General features: G+C 50.6%; 1 protein-coding gene across 3 annotated transcripts in view; it reads left to right on the top strand.

Moving 5' to 3' along the window:
• The first annotated feature begins 1,709 nt into the window (after positions 1–1,709).
• Positions 1,710–20,760, top strand: part of CCDC9B (coiled-coil domain containing 9B) — a 49,191-nt gene continuing 30,140 nt past the window's right edge. For 2 of the 3 annotated variants that reach the window (XM_074885114.1, XM_074885115.1), the window contains exons 1-6: positions 1,710–1,899; positions 6,998–7,111; positions 8,714–8,818; positions 9,562–9,624; positions 10,019–10,183; positions 18,618–18,767. In XM_074885114.1, coding sequence (XP_074741215.1) covers positions 1,879–1,899; positions 6,998–7,111; positions 8,714–8,818; positions 9,562–9,624; positions 10,019–10,183; positions 18,618–18,767 — 618 coding nt within the window. In that variant the 5' untranslated portion in view covers positions 1,710–1,878. The remainder of the gene's footprint in view (positions 1,900–6,997; positions 7,112–8,713; positions 8,819–9,561; positions 9,625–10,018; positions 10,184–18,617; positions 18,768–20,760) is intronic. The other variant, XM_074885116.1, reaches the window with a different exon arrangement.

Genomic DNA, 20,760 nt, shown 5'->3' with positions numbered 1-20,760 from the left:
CCCTGCTCGTTGCTGGAAGAGCTTGGCCACACCCATGGTAACAGCAGAGACCTAGGATGTCATGGCTCTGAGGTCTGTAGAAACTCCTTGCAAGCACTTAGCTTAAGCCTTGACAACTTGGGCAGGACATGGTCCCCTTGCTGCGATCCCTGGGTAGCACAATGGAGCTACGGCATGTGGCGTTTACCCCACCCTGTGCAAAGAACTGGGGATAATGGGGGGGGGTCCTGTGTTAACCTGGACCCAGGCGCTGGCAGCGTGTGCAGACTCCTCGAGCCCGGGAACACGGCACCCTGCAAATGGGGTAATGCTCTGTCGCTGGAAAAAGTGTTTCCATGAATGCTGACCCCCTGGCTCAGCCCCGCAGCATCTCCCAGGTCTGACCCTGTCCCTGCGGCCACCAACCCCACCAAAACCAGGCCACCCCTCTGCCCCGCCAAGGGACTGTGCTAGCCTGGAAACCCAAGGCAGCAGCATGTTCCCAGGGCAAGGAAAAGCCCGCGTGGCTCCGCACCTCCTGCACGGGCTTTTCCATCACAAACCTCTTGACAAGCACTTGGGCTCTACCAAAGTGTCTTCTTCCCAGTTTTCCATCCACAGCAGAGTCTTCATTTCCTTTGTTGAGTCTGAATCCAGAGGCACTGCCTGGGAAATGGTTTCAGCTTCCTTTCATCATTTGAGTAGCTACTAATTAATATGGGTCAGCCTTTCCCTCTAAGCGCTTTTACTGAGCCATGCTTCCAGCTCCTTTAGTGCCTTAGCCCTGATCTCCAAGAGCTGGAGTTATGTGCAGAGGAGGGGCCAGATTCAGAGTTCTTCAAAGTCTTTTGAAGGCTTCCCTGGAACCAGGCTGGATTTTGGGTTGAACTTTTTGAATTTTGTCAGCAGTTGAGCTGCTCAAAAGTCTTAGAGTGGATAGGTACCGGCAGTGGGCCTGCTTGTTTATTTTACCACATGAATGTAGCAGGGCCCTCATTAAGGTTGGGGTGTGCATCGGTCCTTGGGCAATTAAATATTCCCCCGTGTGCTCCCATCTGCTGTTTGCCTCTCACTCGAGGCAGGTCCCTCTGAGGTTGGGGGACATAGCACACAGCCAGGACGTGGTGCCGAGATAAGGGTCTGAGTGTGGCAACCCATGATGCAGCAGCTAAATGCTGCCCCCGTTCTCCCAAAGCCCCGCTATTTGTGACTCTTCTGGGAGTCATTTTGGCAGCTTTCGGATGGGGACTTACAGGGGGTCCTCTCCTTTGACTGTGTGCTTTCTGCTGGTCATGGTGCCAGCTGGTAATGCCCACCCCACAGCATCGCTCTGCTCCCACCCTGAAAGAAAGGCACGTTTTAAAAGCAGGGAAATCATTCCTGGAGAATACTGAAATTAAACAGAAAAAGGCAAATCTGGCACTTGTTTTCCCCTGAAGGCTCATGCACATACGCGCACTCACAAGACATTCAGGACCCCAGATACTTTCCCGATCCCCTGCCAGGCGTGCAACTAGCCATGCATAACAAATAACACGACCCCGTGAATGGCCACGAAGTGAAGTCAAGCTGTTTGCCTGATCCATTTTTCATTGTTCGCCTGGCTTTTCCCACTTTGAACGAGGGCTTGTGGCATCAGGAAGTTAAAAGGAGTCAGGAGGGGGGAAAAGGGGGAGTGTTTCTTTTAAAAAGAGAGTGAGATTGGAGAGGAGGACACAGGCACTCAAAACCCTGTCTGTGCTTGGTATATTAGGCAGCCAGTGCTCTTGGCTGGGAGCCCAGACAAGGCTTTTGTAATCAAAACATGATCTTGTATGCTGTGCAACCAGTGCTGAGAAAGGCCGTCTGATGGCTCTCCTCTTTTAGCTCTGCTCTGGAATCCGCTGGGCTTCGCCGCCGATGTCCAACATGCACCGAGCTGTGAGTGCTGCCTTTGTGGGGCCTGGGAGGGGCACGGGGCGGTGGGGTCCCTCACCCAAAAAGCCCATGGAAGGACTCGCACTCGCTTCCTTCAGGGTGGCCTTTTGGTGATTGTCGCTTTGTTGTTTTTTTTCCTCGCCTGGCTGCCAGCACGCACAGGGAGCAAACAAGCCGTACTGTGTCGGCGGGGGGGTGTTGGGGGTGTGTGTGTGGGTTTTGGGTGCCGGGGTTTGCACGTCCGTCGCCGGGGCAGGTTGCGGTGGCTGGCTCAGGACAATGTGCCTCCCGGGAGGGTGGGAGGCTGGGACAGACAGCAAACAGAAACCCAGAGAGTGCTGGATGGTGCCTATCCCGGCAAGGGTTTCAGCTGCAGCTGTCAAGCCAGAGGATATTTCTTAAAAAGAGCGGATGCATTTGCTTACGCAGAAGCATGTTAGCTCAGGGCCCCACTCCACTCTCCTCTTCCCTCCCCCCCACCTTCTGTCTTTCTCGCTTTTCCAACCCTGCTGCCTCCAAGGTCTCTCACTGTAGAAGCAGGCGATCGTAGAAGTATGCGGGAAAACACTGCACGCAGAGACAGTCTGGAGCGAGGCGTCCCTCCAGCCCCCGATGAGCTGCGTAGCAAGTGTGTGTGCCACTTAGGAGTGGGGGTATGACAGAACGAGATGTCGTCATTTAATTGAAGCACGAAGCCGCTAGCTCTCCATTTCTCCTTTTGTGACAGTTTTATTTGTGAGAGAAAGAGGCCTCTCGTTCTGCAGCTTCCTCGCTCTGCCTTGCCATCTAGGAGGCATCGGGCTCGGCTGCTTTCTGATTCAAAGCCATCGCACGTTTGTTCTGCCAAAGCCATTTATAATTCTCCCATCGCTGTGACATACGGGCACCTTGGCTCCCCGGAAGAGCTTTACTCCGGGGAGGGCACGGTGTAGCCACTTTTCATCCTGGGCATCAGCTTCAGCATGGGCTGGGGCGGCGGGTTGGTTCCAGAAGCGGAGGAGAGGGCACGTCCCCCTGTTAGTGGCTGGCTCGCAGCAGCGGCTGACGAGCAAACGCTGACTTGGCTGAACCGTACAATGGGTGAGCCCCTGCAAGCCGGTGCGTGGGCTCCAAACGCTGCTCCACGCTTCTGCATGCAGCGAGGCTGCTCTGTGGCCTCGGGGTGTGCGGGCAGTGGACCGCTCTCATCTGCAGCTCCCCAGATTGTGCAGAGAGAAATACCTTAATGGGTTCATTAATAAAGGGGAGAAGTGCTGAATACCAGCAAAACTTTCCTCCCAGTGACTTGTTTCCAGCTGGAAATGGAAAGACCCCCCCTCCCCCCAGCACAAGCTGTGTTGCAACGTAGACAAAATGCTGACAAATGTGCAGTCCTGCACAGAGAGGGAGGACGGCCTGACAGGTCCTTTCCATCTTTTGCCTTTGAAAAGAGAAGAGCACAAATACAATCTCTGCAGGAATTTTTAAATTCTTCCTGAGCCGGCAGCTCTGTCAGTGCCCCTTCAAAGGAATTGGAAGATGAAAGGGGTGTGTTTGAGGGCATACACCACTTTGATCCCACCCTCAAGCAGCCAACACCCCAGCACTTGGCAAACAGCAAACCTGCCAATTTAGTGCTCAGAGAATAGCTTCTGTTCAGGTAAACACTGAATTCGGCTTTAATCAGCCTTGCAAAATGGCCATGAAAGTGTATCCACCCACATATACAGTCTACTCACCTGTCGCGTAGCCAGTTGATTGATGGCAATGGAAAAACGTGTTTCGTTCTCCCACAGACCTTGACAAAATCCCATTGTCCAGCAGGAGAGCGTGTGGAGGCGGTTTAAATGTCCCTGTTGTTCCACCTGAACACAAATGCGTGCCTGTGTCCTGGCAGAGCAGCCCTCGGCAAGGGCTGGTAAATCAGCACCAATAAAATACCCCTCACTGGGGAGGTGAGTGAAGATGCGCTTGGGCAGATCTGAGATCTGCTTTAGCAAACTGGTTCCCCTGCCTCTGCCCTCTCTGGTTTCTGACATCCAGCCCACCTCCTCTGTGATGCTATCACATTTTCAACCTTTAGTCCCTTTTCACCAAAGAACATTACGTACGCAGACTTCTCCCCCCATCCGTGGCCCTGTTCTTTGCAGATCAAGCACAGATTTGCCTGACGGGAGCTGAGATGTCATTAGCTTTGGGGTTTTTTTCATGTAAAGCCCTGGAAAGGAAGACCGAGCATTGCAGGGATGTGCGGTGATTCAGCAGCTGGATCCCTTCCTTTGAAGGCGAGTCTGGCTGGGCACATGGGATGATTTGCAGCCCTGGTTCCCGGGAGGCCTGTGATGCTTTTGGAACAGCAGTGGTGCTAACCCCTGACTGTATTCCCACACACTACCTAGAATTATTTTCTGAAGGGCCAGCTGATCAAACATGCCTACATTCTTACTCGGTGTCCACCTCCCAGGTAGCTGAAAACCTTCTTGTGTTAAGGAAGTAATTCCTGCAGCTCAGCTAAAATCTTGTGCTTTCAAATGGGCAGGATATCCCCATCCTGACAAAATGCTACATGACACACAAAAATCAAAGCTCAGGTTCCCAGCACCTTAATTGTGCCTCGTTTGATGCACTGGCACACTATAAACACATAGATCTTCAGGAGGCAGGAGCCCCTGTATAACACTGGATAGAGTTCACAAACTGGGAACACAGAGCAGAGTCAAAGGCTTTCCCTCCCCTGGGCTACCACATCTGTGGTTTTACTCTTTGCCGTCAAGCCTTGGGCTTTCACTGCGTGTTGGCTCAGTTTAAGAAGGGCTGTGTTTGACAGCACCCCTCCATCCCCTCCGCCAGACCTCCACTGCTCCAGTTTTTCCTCTGGTGACCTACTTAGGACCAGGCAAAAGGCACCTGAGGTCTGTGAGAGAAACCCTTCCTTCCCAGGAGAAGGGCTTTGCAAGCCCGTTGGCTACCGCTGGAGGCTGGACCCTGGGGAGCCTGGCTGCCTGAGTCACCTCCGGCATGAAGGCTCCCAGGGCATGGCGGGTGTCAGACCCAGATCCCGTGTCCCCAGCTGCTGTGGCTGGCCCCTGACAGATCCTTCCCTGAAGGAGGTCACACCTGTTATGTCATGATTAATGAAGGAAAACCCCCTCCTGCCTCTGCAGAAGCTCTTCCCAGCCTTGAATGCTCCAGAGCCTGCAGCAGGGGATGCTTGTGGGGATTTTGCCCTTGGGATGGGCACAGCCGGGAGCTGTTGGCCCTGGAGAAGCGAGGGCAGCAGAAATACTCGCAGGGAGGTGGCGGTGATTCACTCCCGCGAAAACGGGGAAACCGACAGTTGTCTTGAAGGTCTTGGTATTTTTATGAGGAATTTGATAGGAAGCCAACAGGGATGGGCAAAAAACATGCCTTGCCCATGCATCGTGAGCAAAACCACTTGATTGTTTCAGGGAATTTTATTTGCCTATCAACCATTTATTAACAATTGATACTGGTTTTAAAGAAAAACCAAACACCCCCTTAGGAAAAACACCCCTGCTTCTGTCCCAGCACCGCTCACCCCCATGTTTTTGTTCTCTGCCCCACTTAGCACGGGGCATCCTCTCCCTTCGTCAAGGCGAGGGCAGCTCCGGTGATGGGGTCCGTGCCTGGAGGCTCCCCCACCGGCAGCAGCTGCTCTGGTGTCCCCACTCAGGTGGGCCTCTACTCCTCCCCCTCCTCCTCCTCCTTGTCCTCCTCCTCCTCCTCCTCTTCCTCCGCCTCCTCAGTCCCCTCACAGGTCACCCCACAGCCTATCCCCCGCTACTGAAACCTCACCAGTTATCCCCACTATACTCATGCAACTGGTTTTAGGACCAGGCTTACAGCAGCCATCAGGTCAGCGCTGGGCTGAGGCTGGAAGGGTTTGGGAGGCTGGGGTTGAGGGTGGGGTGCAGCTTTGCCCCAGACAGGTCCCTCTCCCAGCCCCCGGGGTACAGCCGGGGTCTGAGGTGCCCTGGATCAGGGTCTGATACCAGCCCCAGAGACCCCGACAGGTCCAGGGCGAGGAGGGGGCCAGGATTGTTTCACCACCCTGGCCCCAGAGGACGCTGGCACCGCTTTTCCAGCCCCTGGGGACCGTCACCGTGCCTTTCCACCACGTGCTGGCTGTTTCCGCTTCAGAGGGGCACAACCCTGTGAATCGCCCGCAGGAGCAACATCTGGTTGTAGCGAGATGGGCGACGTTTTTGTTCCATTTGCTTCTCGATTCCTCCAAACTTTCCTGGCGCTGTGGGCAATATGGATTTGCTGGATGCAGCTGGATTTGCTGCAGTGCCCCTGCGGCAGATTTACTGCACAGGGCCAAACGGCAAAGGCGGGCTGGGGGGTAGCCTGGTGGTGCTTAGAGTTGCCATGTCAGCAGAAGAGGTACCCAGACGTGCGATGGCTGCTCAGAGATTTGGGGTTCCTTTCCTCCCCTCCTCAGTCTCACTTTGTCTTACCCAGCTCTCTGTGTGAATGAAGGAGTGGGAATATGAGATCTCTGCAGCATGCAGATGCCATGCTGATAAGGAGAGCACAAAAACGCTGTTTAAAAATAAACCTGTAGTGCCTTGGAGATCTCAGCCTTGCCACCTTGCTCTTCATGCAAACACCGGGCAGAGTCTAGACGATATGGATCAGCTTGCTGCAGTGAGTTGATGCTCATCAGCATTAATTTTTGCTAGACACTGCTGTCAGTAGAATTTAAAAAATCCAATTCATTATCCCCGGTGGTAATCAAGGTGCTCTCTGAATGTAAATGGAGGGAAACTGATGTGCTTGGGAACACCTGCACCAACAGCAGGGAGAGGTGTCATTTACTGCATGCAGCTAAGCAGTGTGTTAACTCTGGAGCCTACTGACAGCCATCAAACTGGGACATCAGCTTTTCCTCTAACTACCTCATTGCTGAAAAAAAATCGTAGGAAAATAAAAGGTCAGTTCTGTCAGGAAAAAGTCAGTTTACAAGATATAGTATTCTTTTTAATGGAGGACCAAGGGGAGAAATGGTGGGGAAGGACTCTTCCACTTCCCACACCATCTCAACAGAAGGAGCGGGTTTTGTCCTGTTGGTGTGATGACTGTTTTCTCCTGTTTTCAGGATGCTGCTGTGGATGATGCAGTGTTAAGGAAGAAAGAGCAGAAGGATGTTGAACTCGATAAGAAAATACTGGCTTTGCGGAAAAAGAATGAAGCACTCATACGACGATACCAGGTAAGTCTGCAGGTTCTTACCTTTGCCAGCTCTGTTTTGGAGTCCTCAGCTCCCAGTGTAATGAAAATGGTCAGCAGTGTTGGAGTGACTTTGTTATACAAATACAGTTTTTACATCAGAAGGGATTCGGAGTGGGTGAGCAGAGCTCTGCCTTTAGCTCCAGCTCCTGAATTGCACTGGAAAGGAGCTTGCTGGCGCTTGCCTTGCTGCTGCAGCATCTCTTCTCACCCTACCGTCTTCCTCTACCTGCATCACACCTTTCCTGCCCCTTCACCTTCTACTCCCCTGACTTTTTTTCTCGTCTGTCCTTCCCAGTGCCTCATGCTTATCCTCTTGGATGCACAGGAGGTTGCATCCTCAAGATGTTTGATAGGTTTATCTTCCCTACCAGGGCAGGGGTATGGGTTGAAGCTCTATCCTCACTGGTCCCAGTGTTTCCGTGGAGCACAGAGATCTCCAAAAATGGTGCCATGAAAAAAAAGGAAGATGAAGGCAAATCAAGGCTTTAGCAGCCTGCTGGTTACCCTCTGAATTAGGAGGAAGCCCTCCAGCTGTTTTTTTGTCCTGCCTTGGCCAAGAGAGTCTACCCAGCAGCCTGGAGGAGATACCCAGCCTGGCTTGTGTGAGCTGGTTTGGGGGATGCTGTGGTGACCCAGAGCTCTCCCTGCGGATTTGTTTACCCTTCTCGGTGGGTGCCTGCGTAGGGCAGTGCAGAGCAGGACAGCCTGGGGGTACTCCTGGCAGAAGGGTCCCCCTTGGCTTGTCCGGGACCTTCTCCTGCCTGTGCCCGAGGCCACTTGGCTTTAGGGGCTCTTTAACATTTGCTGGCTGGGTGGGCAGTCTCGAGTTTGGCAGAGAGCTGTGCTGAAAACCCGGAAACCCAGAGCAGGCTTTGTGTCTTGGGTCCAGAGCTGAGAGACAGAGTGGTGCTCTGGGCTGGGTCTTGCTCAGAAGACATTTCCTTTGATACCACAGGAGCCATTTTGGACCTTTTGTGGTGGCAGCAAAAAGTGGTACGTAGTGGAAAGCTCTGGGAAGGGTTGAAAGCCATGGGCAGCTGGGGGAGAGGAACTCTTACCCCATACGAAATGCTGCCCACCTGCCTCTACCATCTGACTTCTGGAAGAAGCTGCCTAGTAGATAGTCAGATCTCAGCCACCTTCCCTTGGCCACAGATGATGCCCTGGCCCCAGAGTGGCATAGGGACCACAGCTCCTGAGCACGGCCCTCCCTTTCTGCAGGCCCGGTGTGTCTTCCAGCCTCTCCACAGGTCCTACACCCAATCCTTCCCGAACCTCAAACCCATCATCTCCCTGCCGGTCAGGAAGCACCCCCCATGCTCTGGGCTTGCTTCCCACTACGTGTGCTGAGACCAGGGGGACACTCTGAGCCAATACGAGATTTACCCTGTGCCACAGGGACAGGTAATGCAGGTCAGAGCTGCCTGTGACCCCTCCCAAGGGCACACATGTTGGACACGAGTTGGTCCACTCCCTCTTAGAGGTGGAGGTGGGTCCATTTAGGAGAAATCCTAAACAGGAAAATGGACAACATCTGTAGGCATCCAGGTACATACTGATGATAAGGGTATTTATGTTTCAGGAAATCGAAGAGGACAAAAAGCGAGCTGAGCAGGAGGGAATGGCTGTTACCTCCCGGAGACCCAAGCAGGATGGACTCACTATTACCATCACCAAAGCTCACAATGTAAGTGCTGCCTCTCCTTCACCACAGGCCAGCTCTCACTCCAGTCCTACCTCAGCAAAGTGACAGTTCTGAAAGCAGTAGCCTCCACAGCAAAGCTTGGCCAGGCATAGGGCTCCTAAGCCCTTGCAAACAGATGTGAAAATTCTGCAGAGGTGTGTGCTCAGTGTGATTTTAGTCGATGCACATGAATTTCCAGCCATGCCCAAGGCACCTGTACCCAGGCCCGCGGAACTACAAATTCATAGGCGAATGAATGAATGTGTGAACAGGCACATTTGGCTCTGGACGGGTCCCAGGTGTCAGCATCACTGCAGAAACATAGGCAGGTGGATGTGTGTCACTGGGGGCATCCGGAGTGCCTCTGAGAGTGCCCGTAGGCTGGGCAAAGTTGTGGTCAAAGCAAGTAGCCCTTGGTTGCTATGGGGCTTCCCACAGCTGGCGCAAAGCCTGCAAGTCCCACGCTCCCTTCCTAACTGGGCCAAATCTGTGTCTGACAAGCTCTGTCCACCCCTCCCGGCAGTGCGGGGCTTGGTGAACCACCTGGCCAGTCCCACTTTAACCCCTGGGCGAAGTCCTCTGCCAGAGCTCGCGCGGAGCTCGCGGAGCCAGCCCACCCTCCTTGCGTGCAGTCAGTGCTCCTGGGCTGTTAGATCCAGGCCAGCGCACGGCTCGCTTCTTAGCCACGCCCCGGCCCTCGCTTTGCTCCGCAGGTGCGCTGTTGCACACATTTTTCTCTCATACAGGACCTGAAAGATGCAATTACCCAGACTGAACACTATGGACAAGATAGCCCAGCCCTCTCGATGGTGAGCACCACCCTCAGGAGCCATCCACTTGGCTTCCCAGGCCATCTCCATCAGGACTTAGGCTTTCCCGATCTAACTCAGAGTGCTGCAGAAAGAGAGGAGGATGACATTTGTTTCCCATAACTCTGACATTTTAGTCTGAAATGTCAGATTTGTAAGTGCAAAGGATTTTCCAAACCCGCTGTAATTGTGGGTTTCGCTGCTGAGCAGACAACGAGCCCCTTGTTCCCTAGGAATGTCACGGCCCCGCGCCGGGCACAGCGAGCGTCCTCAGGGCAAGGCCTGCCTTTCGGTAGCTGGCCTCCCTGCGCGCGTGCAGGTGTGTTTGGGGAAGGGAATCCCACTGGTGAGCCGAGGGGCCTGGATTTGCTAACAGAAGTGATTCACTTTCCAGGACAAAAGGGTGGTGAGTGAGAAATGGGGGAGTCCCTGTCCTACAAGCCCTGGGTTCGGCATTGGCAGTGAGGAGGAGGAGGAGGAGGAGGAAGCAGATCATATGTTCACGTTCAGGATGGGGAAGAGGATGCAGCTGGCCGTTACCATGGACAACAAAGCCAAGGTGAGCAGAGAATAGGATTCCTCTTACACCGCAACCTCTTGACTTACAAAGGGGCTTCTGTTCTGACTCTCACTCGAGCTTTCTGCTCAGCAAGTCCCCAGGTGCCTCATCCCCCAAGGGAATAGTTCCCTTCCCGCTCCTTTTCTCTCATTTCTCAATCCTTCAGCACAGCCACAGTCTTCATCTCAAGCTGCCACCCGCTTCCCTCCCCATTTCTGACTTGCTGGCCTTGCTAAATCTCCCAGCAGCTCCATCCAGCCACACATAGCCAGTTCCCTTTCTGAGAGATCATTCACCTCATTGCCCTCCTGGGCCACCAGCAGGTTTGTTAAACTGTGCCACTGTGCCTGGAAAGGGGGTGGAAATACGTGGGAGCTCGGACAGATTTAGCTGCATTACTCCCCAGCTATTCCCAGAGAGGCAGTGACGTTTGGTGGTAAAACCAGCAGCATTTCCCTCGGTTACTGTATTCCAGAAAGTCCTAAATGCAGAAGAAAAAACAAAGTGACAAGAGTATCTGTTGCAACTGCCAATGTGATGGGCAGAAACTGTGGCCCAGTATTTGCAGACTTAATGAAAAATCGTGCGAGAAGGCAAAAGTAATTAAAAATGCTACTTCATTTTTTAAATCCCAAAGCATCCCCTCCTGGGCACTAGCCCATCCCTCGTGCAGTCTGTGCATCTTGATGTAATGATCCCAGTGGCAGCTTCAGCACGTCGGGACTTATTGCCAGGAAGGGTTTGATAGAACTTTGGCAGTTAGTATTGGCAGCACGGCCAAGGAAGTACGTGCCTGTATGAGCTTCACGCTCTTTTTTTCTTTGCTTGGAGTATATCTCAGGGGACTGGTCTTGTTCTCTCTGGAGTTAGTGAGTTTGGCCCCTGAGATGAATAGGAATGAGGATCAGAAGTGCCACCTTCTCTGGGAAAATGTAGTATCTGCCTGCACAAATGCACCTGTGTGGGCACTCAAGGAAGCTCTCTAGTTAGTGAGTCCCTGGAGGCAGATTATTGCTGCAGGTGGTATTCCTTGATGTTGAATATGTTCTGAAAGAATACAAGAGGTGATCTTACCTATTTATTGATTAAGACTAAGACAGCAGTGAGACAAGGGAAGACACAGCAGGCAGGTGAGCACAGCCCCTTTGTGCTGACCGTGCTGGTGTGAAGGAGACACAAAGCCTCAGCTGGCCTTGCTGAGACAGTGGGGCACCCGAGGTCAGCTCCCACCTCCGTCACAGCCGAAGAGGAAACGGTGGCAGCAAATGGTGCTCCCATGGGTCCCCTTTCAGGCACAGCAACGTGCTTGGCCCGAAAAATGAGAGTGGGCTTTTTTGTACTGAGGTCTGAGCCAAAGGCATTCCCAGGGTCATGAAGCGAAACCCCACCCTTCCTGCTACCCCAGTGCGTTGGGGTAGGAGTGCTGAAAACCTGGGCTGTAAACAACAGGCAGAGAGCCATTTCTCCTGCTGAGGCAGCTGGGAAATATTTTTGTGATTTTGTGCCTTGAATGCCTTTTCATTTCTGTTTCTCTGTGACCTAGTTACCCTTCCTTTCCATGGAGAAATAGGCCACAATCACTGTGCCATTATAAAGTCATTATATGTTACCTTGAAGGAATTGAATCATTTAGGAAATAACGCACCTTTCAGAGTGATTTTTCAGGAGAAAGGGACTGAGGCCTCTCATTTCCTTTGTTCCAGATAGATTTCTGGTAGCGTGGACATCCCCTTCAAATGAAATCTCATTCCAGCATCACCAAACCACCTCCTGATGTAAGGGGGAAAATTGTCTTTTTTCTTAGACGAGGGAGTACATAGAAATCTGACATTCCTCATTACTGACTGAACTTTCCCAATGAAATACTTGAGACTTTCCTCCAAGGTTTCTCATGGCCGTGTAGCTCTGCATGGGGGACTTATATTTGAAGCAATTACATTTGCAGAGTGAGCGGCTCTCGCAGACAGACTGTGTCCCCTGGAGCCGTTTCCATCATCTACAGCTCAGAATTCAAGCCCAAGATGGGGATTTGTATTAGCGCAAAGCACTGGCAGCTAAATCACATTGCTGCCTTAAACTCCGTGCCAGTGTTTTTCAGCATGGACAATTAGTAGACCTCTGAGATTTTTCAGCTGGAAATGCAGACCTCGGTGGAAACTCCCCATAAGGTCCCTGCTGTACGGTGTCTATGAATTTGCTTGCATTAAGCACCTTTCACAGGGTCTCCTGAGCGTTGGTGTAAAGCACAACCCAGCAGCCTTACTTGATGACAGAGGAAAACTGATTTATCGGTGAATGTTCCAGTGGCATCAATCCAGAACCTTCCTTTAGTTACTTTAAATATAGTTCTCAAAACGGATGAGTAGGACGAGCATAGGACTGTAATGGGTGAGAGGGAAGAATTATTAGGATTTGGACAAAATTGTATTAAATATCATGTGAAGTACAAGCTTATTTGTTGCTGCTGCCCTGTTAAGCATCCTCTGGGCTGCTGAAGATTAAAAGAGGGTAGATAACTTGCTTCAGCTTCCCAGTGAGCAGGTGTCCCTGGAGAGACTTGCTTGGTGATACTGGGATGACTAACTGGGCCTCACCATCCTTCCTCTGACCATGGCAAGGTTCCAGCAATGGAGTAGCTGGGCTGTGCAGAAAACCATTGACATCCAATCCTAAATACCACAAATCATTGTAAAGCGAGAAGACCCAGAGGAAAGTCAGCTGGAAAATTGCACAAACTAGATGGAAGTCCAGGGTTTTGCTTTGTTCCCCACGTTCTTTTCCCTGACACTCCTCAGGCGGGTGTTTTTAACACTACCTTTGCAATCTGGGACATGCCTCAGACGTAAGATGGGCACTTCTCTATTTACAGTTTCTTGGTGAAGTACTACAAGGGAAGCAGTGCAGTTCTGTCTGACTGCAGCTAAATAGCCAGTGCCAGAGTCCCACAGCTCCTGTGGGCAGTGAGTGAGGCGGGACAGGCCCTGTGGAGGGGAAGGGGTGGCTCTGCCAGGCACTGCTGCTCCCTGGGCCCTGCCCTCTGTTCCCCTTGGCTCTGCACGGGCGCATTCCTCATCTGACATCCCTCGTCTTGGGAGCTAGCCCACCGAGGACCGGGATTTCCCAATGTGGGACGAGCAATCTAGGAAATGACTGATATTGTTAAAATAATTAAACAAGCGAAAGAAGACACATGACGGCACATTAAGCAGAATGTGCCTTCAGGCAACGCATAGTAGCCAGAAGCGCTATGGGGAGCGAGGGAGGGAGGGAGAGAAGGTATTACCTAGAAAAGCCGGTGGTCTCCCAGCCTGTATGTGTCTGGCTATCACAGCTCTGCTAAATACCTATTTCCTGTATCAGCCTCCGAGTCTTCCTTGCCATCTGCTCAATAAGCTGCAGGGTTTAATGGCTTTGCCAACACGCCAGCCTTCCCACTGAGACTTTTAGCAGCTAACAGCCTGAGGAAGGGGCCGCCTCCCGGTAAACCCAGCAGTGTACTTTGAGGCTCCTGTCCTGCTCCTGTATCTGGGCTCCTCTATCTGGGTACGAGGTCCTCTGCATTGGTTCGCAGGTTTTCAGATAGTGGCTTTGCTGTTGCTTGCACTCGGGGCCTATGTCCCTCCCCAGGAAGGACTTTCTCAGATGAAGCCATCTTCAAAAATACCCGCCCAGTGCTGGGCCTCCCAGGCAAGAGTTATTTGTGACCATGTTATTTGTCTAAAGGATGGGCCGTCACCATCTAAACACTGAAGAGCTCTAGGGAACAACTGTTGACTTAAGCTAGAATTAATGTTTGATGTCCAAGTTATGGACTAATAGCTTGCTGTTACCTTGCTGAGCCATCACTGGGCTTATTTTCTTAATAAAAAAAATCAGTAACTAGAATGCTGAACACCTCCTATCAGTGCTCTGTCTAGGGCAGAGCAAGCCCAGCTCTCCAGTTCATTAACTAACCTCAGCAGTACAGCCTAGGATTACTGTACATGCCTGCTCAGGGCTTAAAGGAGGAAAGATGTATTGCCCTGAATGTCCCAGGAAATTCTGGATTATGCCTGGAGCAAAGATATTTCCTGGGAATAATAACCATTGAAGAACAAAGCGATGTACAGCTTCAGCACTGAAGTACCTGCCAGGCTGGAGCGATTCGGGGGTTCCAAAGCAAAGCCACTGTATATCAGCCTCTGCAGGGAGACGGGACAGCAAGCAACCAAGAGCCTGTTCTGCATGGCACAATGTGCCCGGCTGCCTTCAGAGGATGTCAGCAGATCTCAGTTCTTCCCCAACTGTATTACAGTCGTGCAGGACTGGGCCCTGTGCAGAAGGGTCCCACTTGAGGCACTCCCGTGATCCCCAAGAGCTTTGCTCTTACAGTGGGAGGACACCGTCCTCATGGGGACTGTTTGCACACTGAGGAAACCGCAGCGCCTCGCTTGGGCAGCAGAGTTCCTCGGTGGCAGCAGGCAGCCTCCTTGGCTGGAGGGTTGCTGCCAGTGAGGCAGATGCTGGGGAAAAGAAAGAGATTCTTTTCGTTGAAAATTGCTTTACAGATTGCTTTGGGCAATTGCCCAGATTTCTCTACTGAGCCCTCCTCCCCAGAAGATGTGAGCGAGGAATGAGTTTTTAGAAGAGGAGAGGCTGGTGTGGGGAGAGAAAAAAAGAGAGGTGCAGTCTTGTATACACCAACTCCAAAAACAGGGAGGCTGTATTTGTCCCTGTTGTGACTCCACTGACATTTCTGGGGTTAAGTCACAGACCCATGATGTGTAAAGGGCCTCAAAAAACTGCTAGGCACTTTTCTTCCATGTCTTCCACACATAAGAAAGAGTTTAGTTTTCCTTACAAAGGGGAGCTGTGAAGCACATGCAGTGATTCTTATCACTTCATCCTTGCTGGCTGTGGGGGAAAGTTTAAATAGGAAGGCTCAGGTTTTCAGAGCGAATGACAAGATTTCAGTTTTCGCTGCCTTTCCATCGCAGTGGGAAGTGTTTGTTCATATATCTGGAAGACACATGATTCAGTTAGCGTAACTTTGCAAACTACTGTGTAAGAAGTGTCCATTTACATAGTCTTTAATGGAAGAGTTAAATAAAACTGCCTTTTCCTGTGTTTGTCACAAGGTAAGAGCACTGGCATGGCCCATGAGTGCTCATACACAGTAGCTTCCTAAAATGACCATGTTAATACTGTATTTCTGAGCTCCTACATCATCTCAGCGTAACTGCCAACATGAGTGAGACCAGAGGATACTCTTGTGGCCACAGACATTGCCCCATAAACCCAGAGGGGATGACAGAAGAGATTTGCAGCTTCAAATTATCCAGCCCAGCTCTGTGGTCTGAAATGCAAGACCCAGACAGTTTATTCAAAAGGTTAATTTTTCTTCCACCCACATTCATTAATACTGATTTGCACTGACATAAAGAAAAACCATGTTGGTTTCTTTGACTACAAGCAGGAATCCTATGCTGACCATTCTAATTCCAGTCTCCGGTTTCAGTGAAATTTAGGAATAAAATATATGAATCATAGAACACAAACAGGATTTGAATTATTGTTTTCGTTTTAAAACATCCTGTGTTTGTATTGACTAATAGCTCTGGCAATGGAAATACGTTACCTTTGGACATGATGCGATTCAGTCGTTCAGAAGCAAGTGCCGCTCCGCTTAAAAGCCAAGACCTAAGTGCTTGTGAGCTTCATGGCTCCCCGATCCTGAATTCTGGTCTGTACTACCTAGCTCTAGTTGTAGAAAAGCCAGAGCTGCAGAAAACAGGCAAAATTACTAAATTCATTCTTGCGTATTAAATTCATTACTTGCATACACCTGCACACATGCCTGTGTGCCTGTACACACATATACAGGTGTAAAACCCGAGTACATTCTACGTCACAGTTGAAGCAGGCTACAGGCTTGGACACGATAATAGAACCACAGAGTAGCTGAGGTGGGACGGGACCTCTGGAGGTCATTTAGTCTGATCCCCTGCTAAAGAGTTCTCTTCCAAGTTATCTCACACCTGCTCATTTCCTTGTACAACAGGAAGTCCTTACTGATGTTCCTGTGTCCACACAAATCAGCCAGGTCTCCCGGGCTCCCTTCCCCTTCCAGACAGCTTCCTGCAGCGTCCTGCCTGCCAGGTCCCTGAACAGCTCCACGTCTGCTCTCCTGAAGCCCATGGTCTCTGGTGTGCTGCTTGACTTACTGCTCTCCGGCTCCTAAAATCCGCTGTCTTCTGGTTGCTGCTGCCAAAGCTGCCCTTGACCTTCACACCTTCAACCAGTGCTGGCTTTAGTTTAGTAATCGGGCAGTCACTTACTAAGCTGCAGTAATGCAATCACTTGTAATGCTGTGACTGCAACGGGATGTGTACGCCCTGTTCATGGAGAGGGAGTAAAGCTAGGATTTAGAGCAGTTTAGCTTCTGGTTTGGACTTTCTGGCTCTGCCTGGTCTCTGATAAACTCATATCATTCTCAAGACCGATGCATAGACTAAAACCTTTAAAACAGCTCACAGGGTTTATAGGTATGGGGACTTTTCCAGGATATATATCCTGGCTGCAGGTAAAAGTACACCTAAATGTCTGGCTATGGGAGATGCCAAGACAGTTGTACTCCACATTTAAATGATTGCCTATTCTCTTGGCTGTCAGATTTTACTCTCTCCGGAAAAACATCTTGGCATCTCTAGGGATGGCTCACAGATGTTGGTCCTCGGCAGCAGCCACAGTAGGAGACTGCCCTGACACAAACATAGAGAACAACATGGAAAGTACCGGAATGGCATTGAGCAGATTGGCAGCAGATCCTTGCTTTGAACGCAACATGTGGCTTCATTTATTTCAAGAAAAGCAGAAATAGCAAAGGTCCTACTAAGGGCAGCAAAACTTGTTAGGAGCTACAGCCGAAACCTAAGCCCAGAGCTGTACGTACTCAAGGGAATGTATAAAAAGGTTCCCACCGTGTCCACATGGCTCTGGCAGACAGAGCCAACAGCAGTGCAGGGACCCACTCCTCCTCTTGCATGCATTGGCCTAACCCAGGAACTGTCTCTGCTGAGACAGCAACATTACACAGATGTGGAAGAAGAATAAACAAGAGACTGAAGGTCTGATGCTGGAAATACTCCAGGACCTCCTAAACCATTTATCATGTGTTAGGAAGCTCGATGACTGGACAAGCGATAAAAAAGGTCTTGCTGACGGAGGCTGTCTAGAGCAAGGCTCCCCCCATGCTAACATCTGCACTTCTGGCAGAGCCAAGAGAAGATGAGGCTAATGCAGGACATCTTGATGTCATATGTCATGGCAAACCCACTGATGCTTGCAAGACTCCCGTACAAATCAGAGGTCAGTGTGCGCTGTTTGTTTTTGAAACCAAGTTCGTAGCAACAAAGAGTTCCCAAGTTTCACGGAAGTTTACTTGGGATTTTGAGCTCCTTTGAAATCAAGACTCCAGTATGCGTGGAAGTCCAAGGAGAAAAACAGAGTAAAACATACCATCCTTTAGAGAGGGAAGCTTCTGAGGTTTGTTCATCCCTGGTAAATTCAAGCAGAGGAATCATACAGATGAAAAGAAAAAGATCAGAGATAAAGATGGAGATGACTTATTAAGTCTCTCATTTCCTTGTAAGGCAAAAATAAAAAGGCACATGATGGAACTGTAAGATGATACTTTTAAATGAGAAAAAGTATGTATTTTTGCACAAAAGATGTGCTCATTTTGTGGAAGTGATGGCTAAGGGCACTGGCAGGAGCTCAGCCAGCAACAAAGATAATTAACAAAATAAGAACCAGATGTAAATCCATGCAATGAAGTCATGAACTGATACAGACAGCTGGAAATAATATCTGAAAGGGGTAAACTGCCCTTGTTCAAGGAGTTTATGTATCAGTTTTCTAAACTATTCCACTGCTGAATAAATCGTTCCAGAAATATGAATGCACAATGACTAAGAAGATGATAAATTATCAGGTGTTAATACACTTCAGGGTAGTAACTCCTTTGTGGGCAAGGTTGGAGAGAACACCACTGTTCCCCTTCTCTTTCACCCTCTAGGCTTCTGCTCCAGCGTAGCCTCACATTTTATTGGGACATGTTGTTTGGCGAGAGGACAACTTCACATTTGTTTCAAAGACAAATTCAAGATGGCTCGCCTGTCTAAAATAAAAATGTCAATCAGTGTTCATGCTGCAAAGCATCGGAAGAGGGTAAATCACACCCTACCTAAGTTGTGCTCAGTTAAACATGCCTATGTACTATCCCATATCCCTTCAAGTAGGGTGGTGGCCCTATAAACCACGAGGACTGACTATCCAGCTCAAGTTTCTGTTCTGCCAGACCAAAACCCTTTGCAGATTGGGGACGGCTGCTCTCTGAGGATGGGCACTGCGCCGGGCTCACAGGGGTGTTGTTAACTCATCCGGTCCTTTCCAGGGCAAGCGGATCGTCAGTGAGAAACGCGCTGAGTGCTTCCCTGGCCCAGGCAGAGTGCCAGACCTGAGCGAAGAAGAGACAGACCACTTGGTGGCTTTCCGCCGGGGGAGAAGGATGCAGATTGCCATCACCATGGACAACAAGGAAAAGGTAAGCGCGTTGCGAATGACTGGACTGCAGCGGCACCTGCTCGTTGTGCTGGCCTGGAGACAGAGCAGGAGCTAGCCCAGCACCAGGACACTGGGAGACACTATATAGTGATAGTCTGGAGCTTAACACCATAAAACTCTCCAGCTTCCATCACTGTGAAAGAGGAAAGGCTACAGTCCTTCCCTCTCTGTGATCCTAGCTAGAGCTAGCAGGCTCTCAAACATACTGGGTCCATAAGAAACACTGGATGCTGTTTTGGGAGGATTGGTGAAAGCACTGCCAGATTTGGGGCATGAATCTCACCTCCTGTCTCTTACCAACTTCTTTTTGGGGCCATACACCAGATTGGGTCAGGAGCACTGTCCTCTTGACTCACTGCACGACTTAAAAGTTAACAGAGCTGGGCAATATCTGCTTTGAACCCAAGTCCTGCTGTGCCTGGCCACAACCTACTGGGTGAGCTGGCTGAACTTTGTTAATCTTTGAAACATATTTCAAATACTTCTTTGCAAATACCTTCCTCTTTACACACACCGAGGCATGTGATATTTTCCTATTTGAGAGTTTGCACAGATAAGTAAGAATGCCTGCAGCAAACAGGGTCAGCAAAGACTATGAAGGAAAACAACACTTAGTGTAGTTGCCAAACACACCCAGGAACGCTGGGAGACCTGTGCAGCACCCTCTCTGGGACAGCAGCCAACTGTCTCCTAGCTGCCCACGTTCATCTTCAGCTTCTCCTCCTCCCCAGAGTTCGCTTAGCCTCTGAAAGCCCATGTGCCCCTTTCTCTTGGCTACCAAACAGTTTTCTGAATGCCACAAACCTACAGAGGCTGCCTGATTGAGCGTCTGTTTGCCAGAGGTTCACGTGGCAGATGTCACCCATTTCAGTCGAGGCCTCATGAACACACCTAGACATGAGGAGGGTGACATGACCGTGCCTGGGCTGTAGCTGGCCTTGAGGCTGTCAGATGTCATTCTGTGAGGTGCCGGGCAAGCGTCTCCACTTATGCTCTTGACAGGCTTGTTTAAATACTTGTCTCTGAGGTCAGCAAGGCTGGCGCTGTGCTAGGAGAGAGCAGCAGGAGGAGTGCCTAGATTTTGGCTTCAGAGCCCGAGCCCTGTTTTAAGTGTATGGACAGCCCTGGAAGAGGTCACCTCTCTTATGCTTTCATTACGGAACGTGAAATTTGAGGCTGAGGGTCCGTGTACGTGGTTTTGGTGCTGCCTTGCTCATACGGGCCCCAAAGCAATTCGATTCAGAGTGTTGATGACAGCAGGCCTGCAGCTGCACTGGCTCAAAGCCACGTCTGCCCACATCTTCTTACATGAACCGCTGAAGATCCGATGCTTTGAACCGCAGGCTGGCAAAGAGGGTGTGAAGTCCCTAATGCCTGAGAGATTTGATTCTGGTGATTCAGCAGAGGTTGGTGTTTTGGGTTGTGCTCCTGCTACTTTCAGCTCCCACTGTGCTACCATTCATTTAACTTAATTCCCAATGAATGCAATTACCTCCGTATAGCGGTGCAAGGAGCTCACAGAACTCCACAATCGCTCCTTTCCTTGACTGTACATAGCCACAGTGGTCTCCTTCACACATCTTGGGTGAGAAGGTAATCCTGATAATCCCCAGGAATGCAAACAACTCTATGCTGCTCCTCTTCAGATACCAAAGTTCATTTAAATCTTCCATTTTTTTCCCCCTTAATCCAAAGCCAGCCGCTCCGTTGGCAGAGGGTAGGCCTGAAGCTCGAGCACTCTTCTAGCACCAGCGGGCTGTGAAGGAGGCGAGAGGGAGGCCATCCACAGGGAGAAGGGTTGTGCAGAGCCCTTTGGTGCTTTCACGCCATGGCTGAACAAGAGAAGGGTCTGTCAGGAGCGCAGGAAAGCCACAGAGGCGTCATATAACTCTAGTGATCGAATAACACCACCAAGGAGCAGTATCTGCCCTCAGCATTACTTAAGACTGAAAAGAAAGATTAGTTTTGCTTGA

The sequence above is a fragment of the Strix uralensis genome, chromosome 15, assembly GCF_047716275.1.
Source record: "Strix uralensis isolate ZFMK-TIS-50842 chromosome 15, bStrUra1, whole genome shotgun sequence".
Classification (NCBI taxonomy): domain Eukaryota; kingdom Metazoa; phylum Chordata; class Aves; order Strigiformes; family Strigidae; genus Strix; species Strix uralensis.
This window is presented reverse-complemented; position numbering and strand designations above follow the sequence as displayed.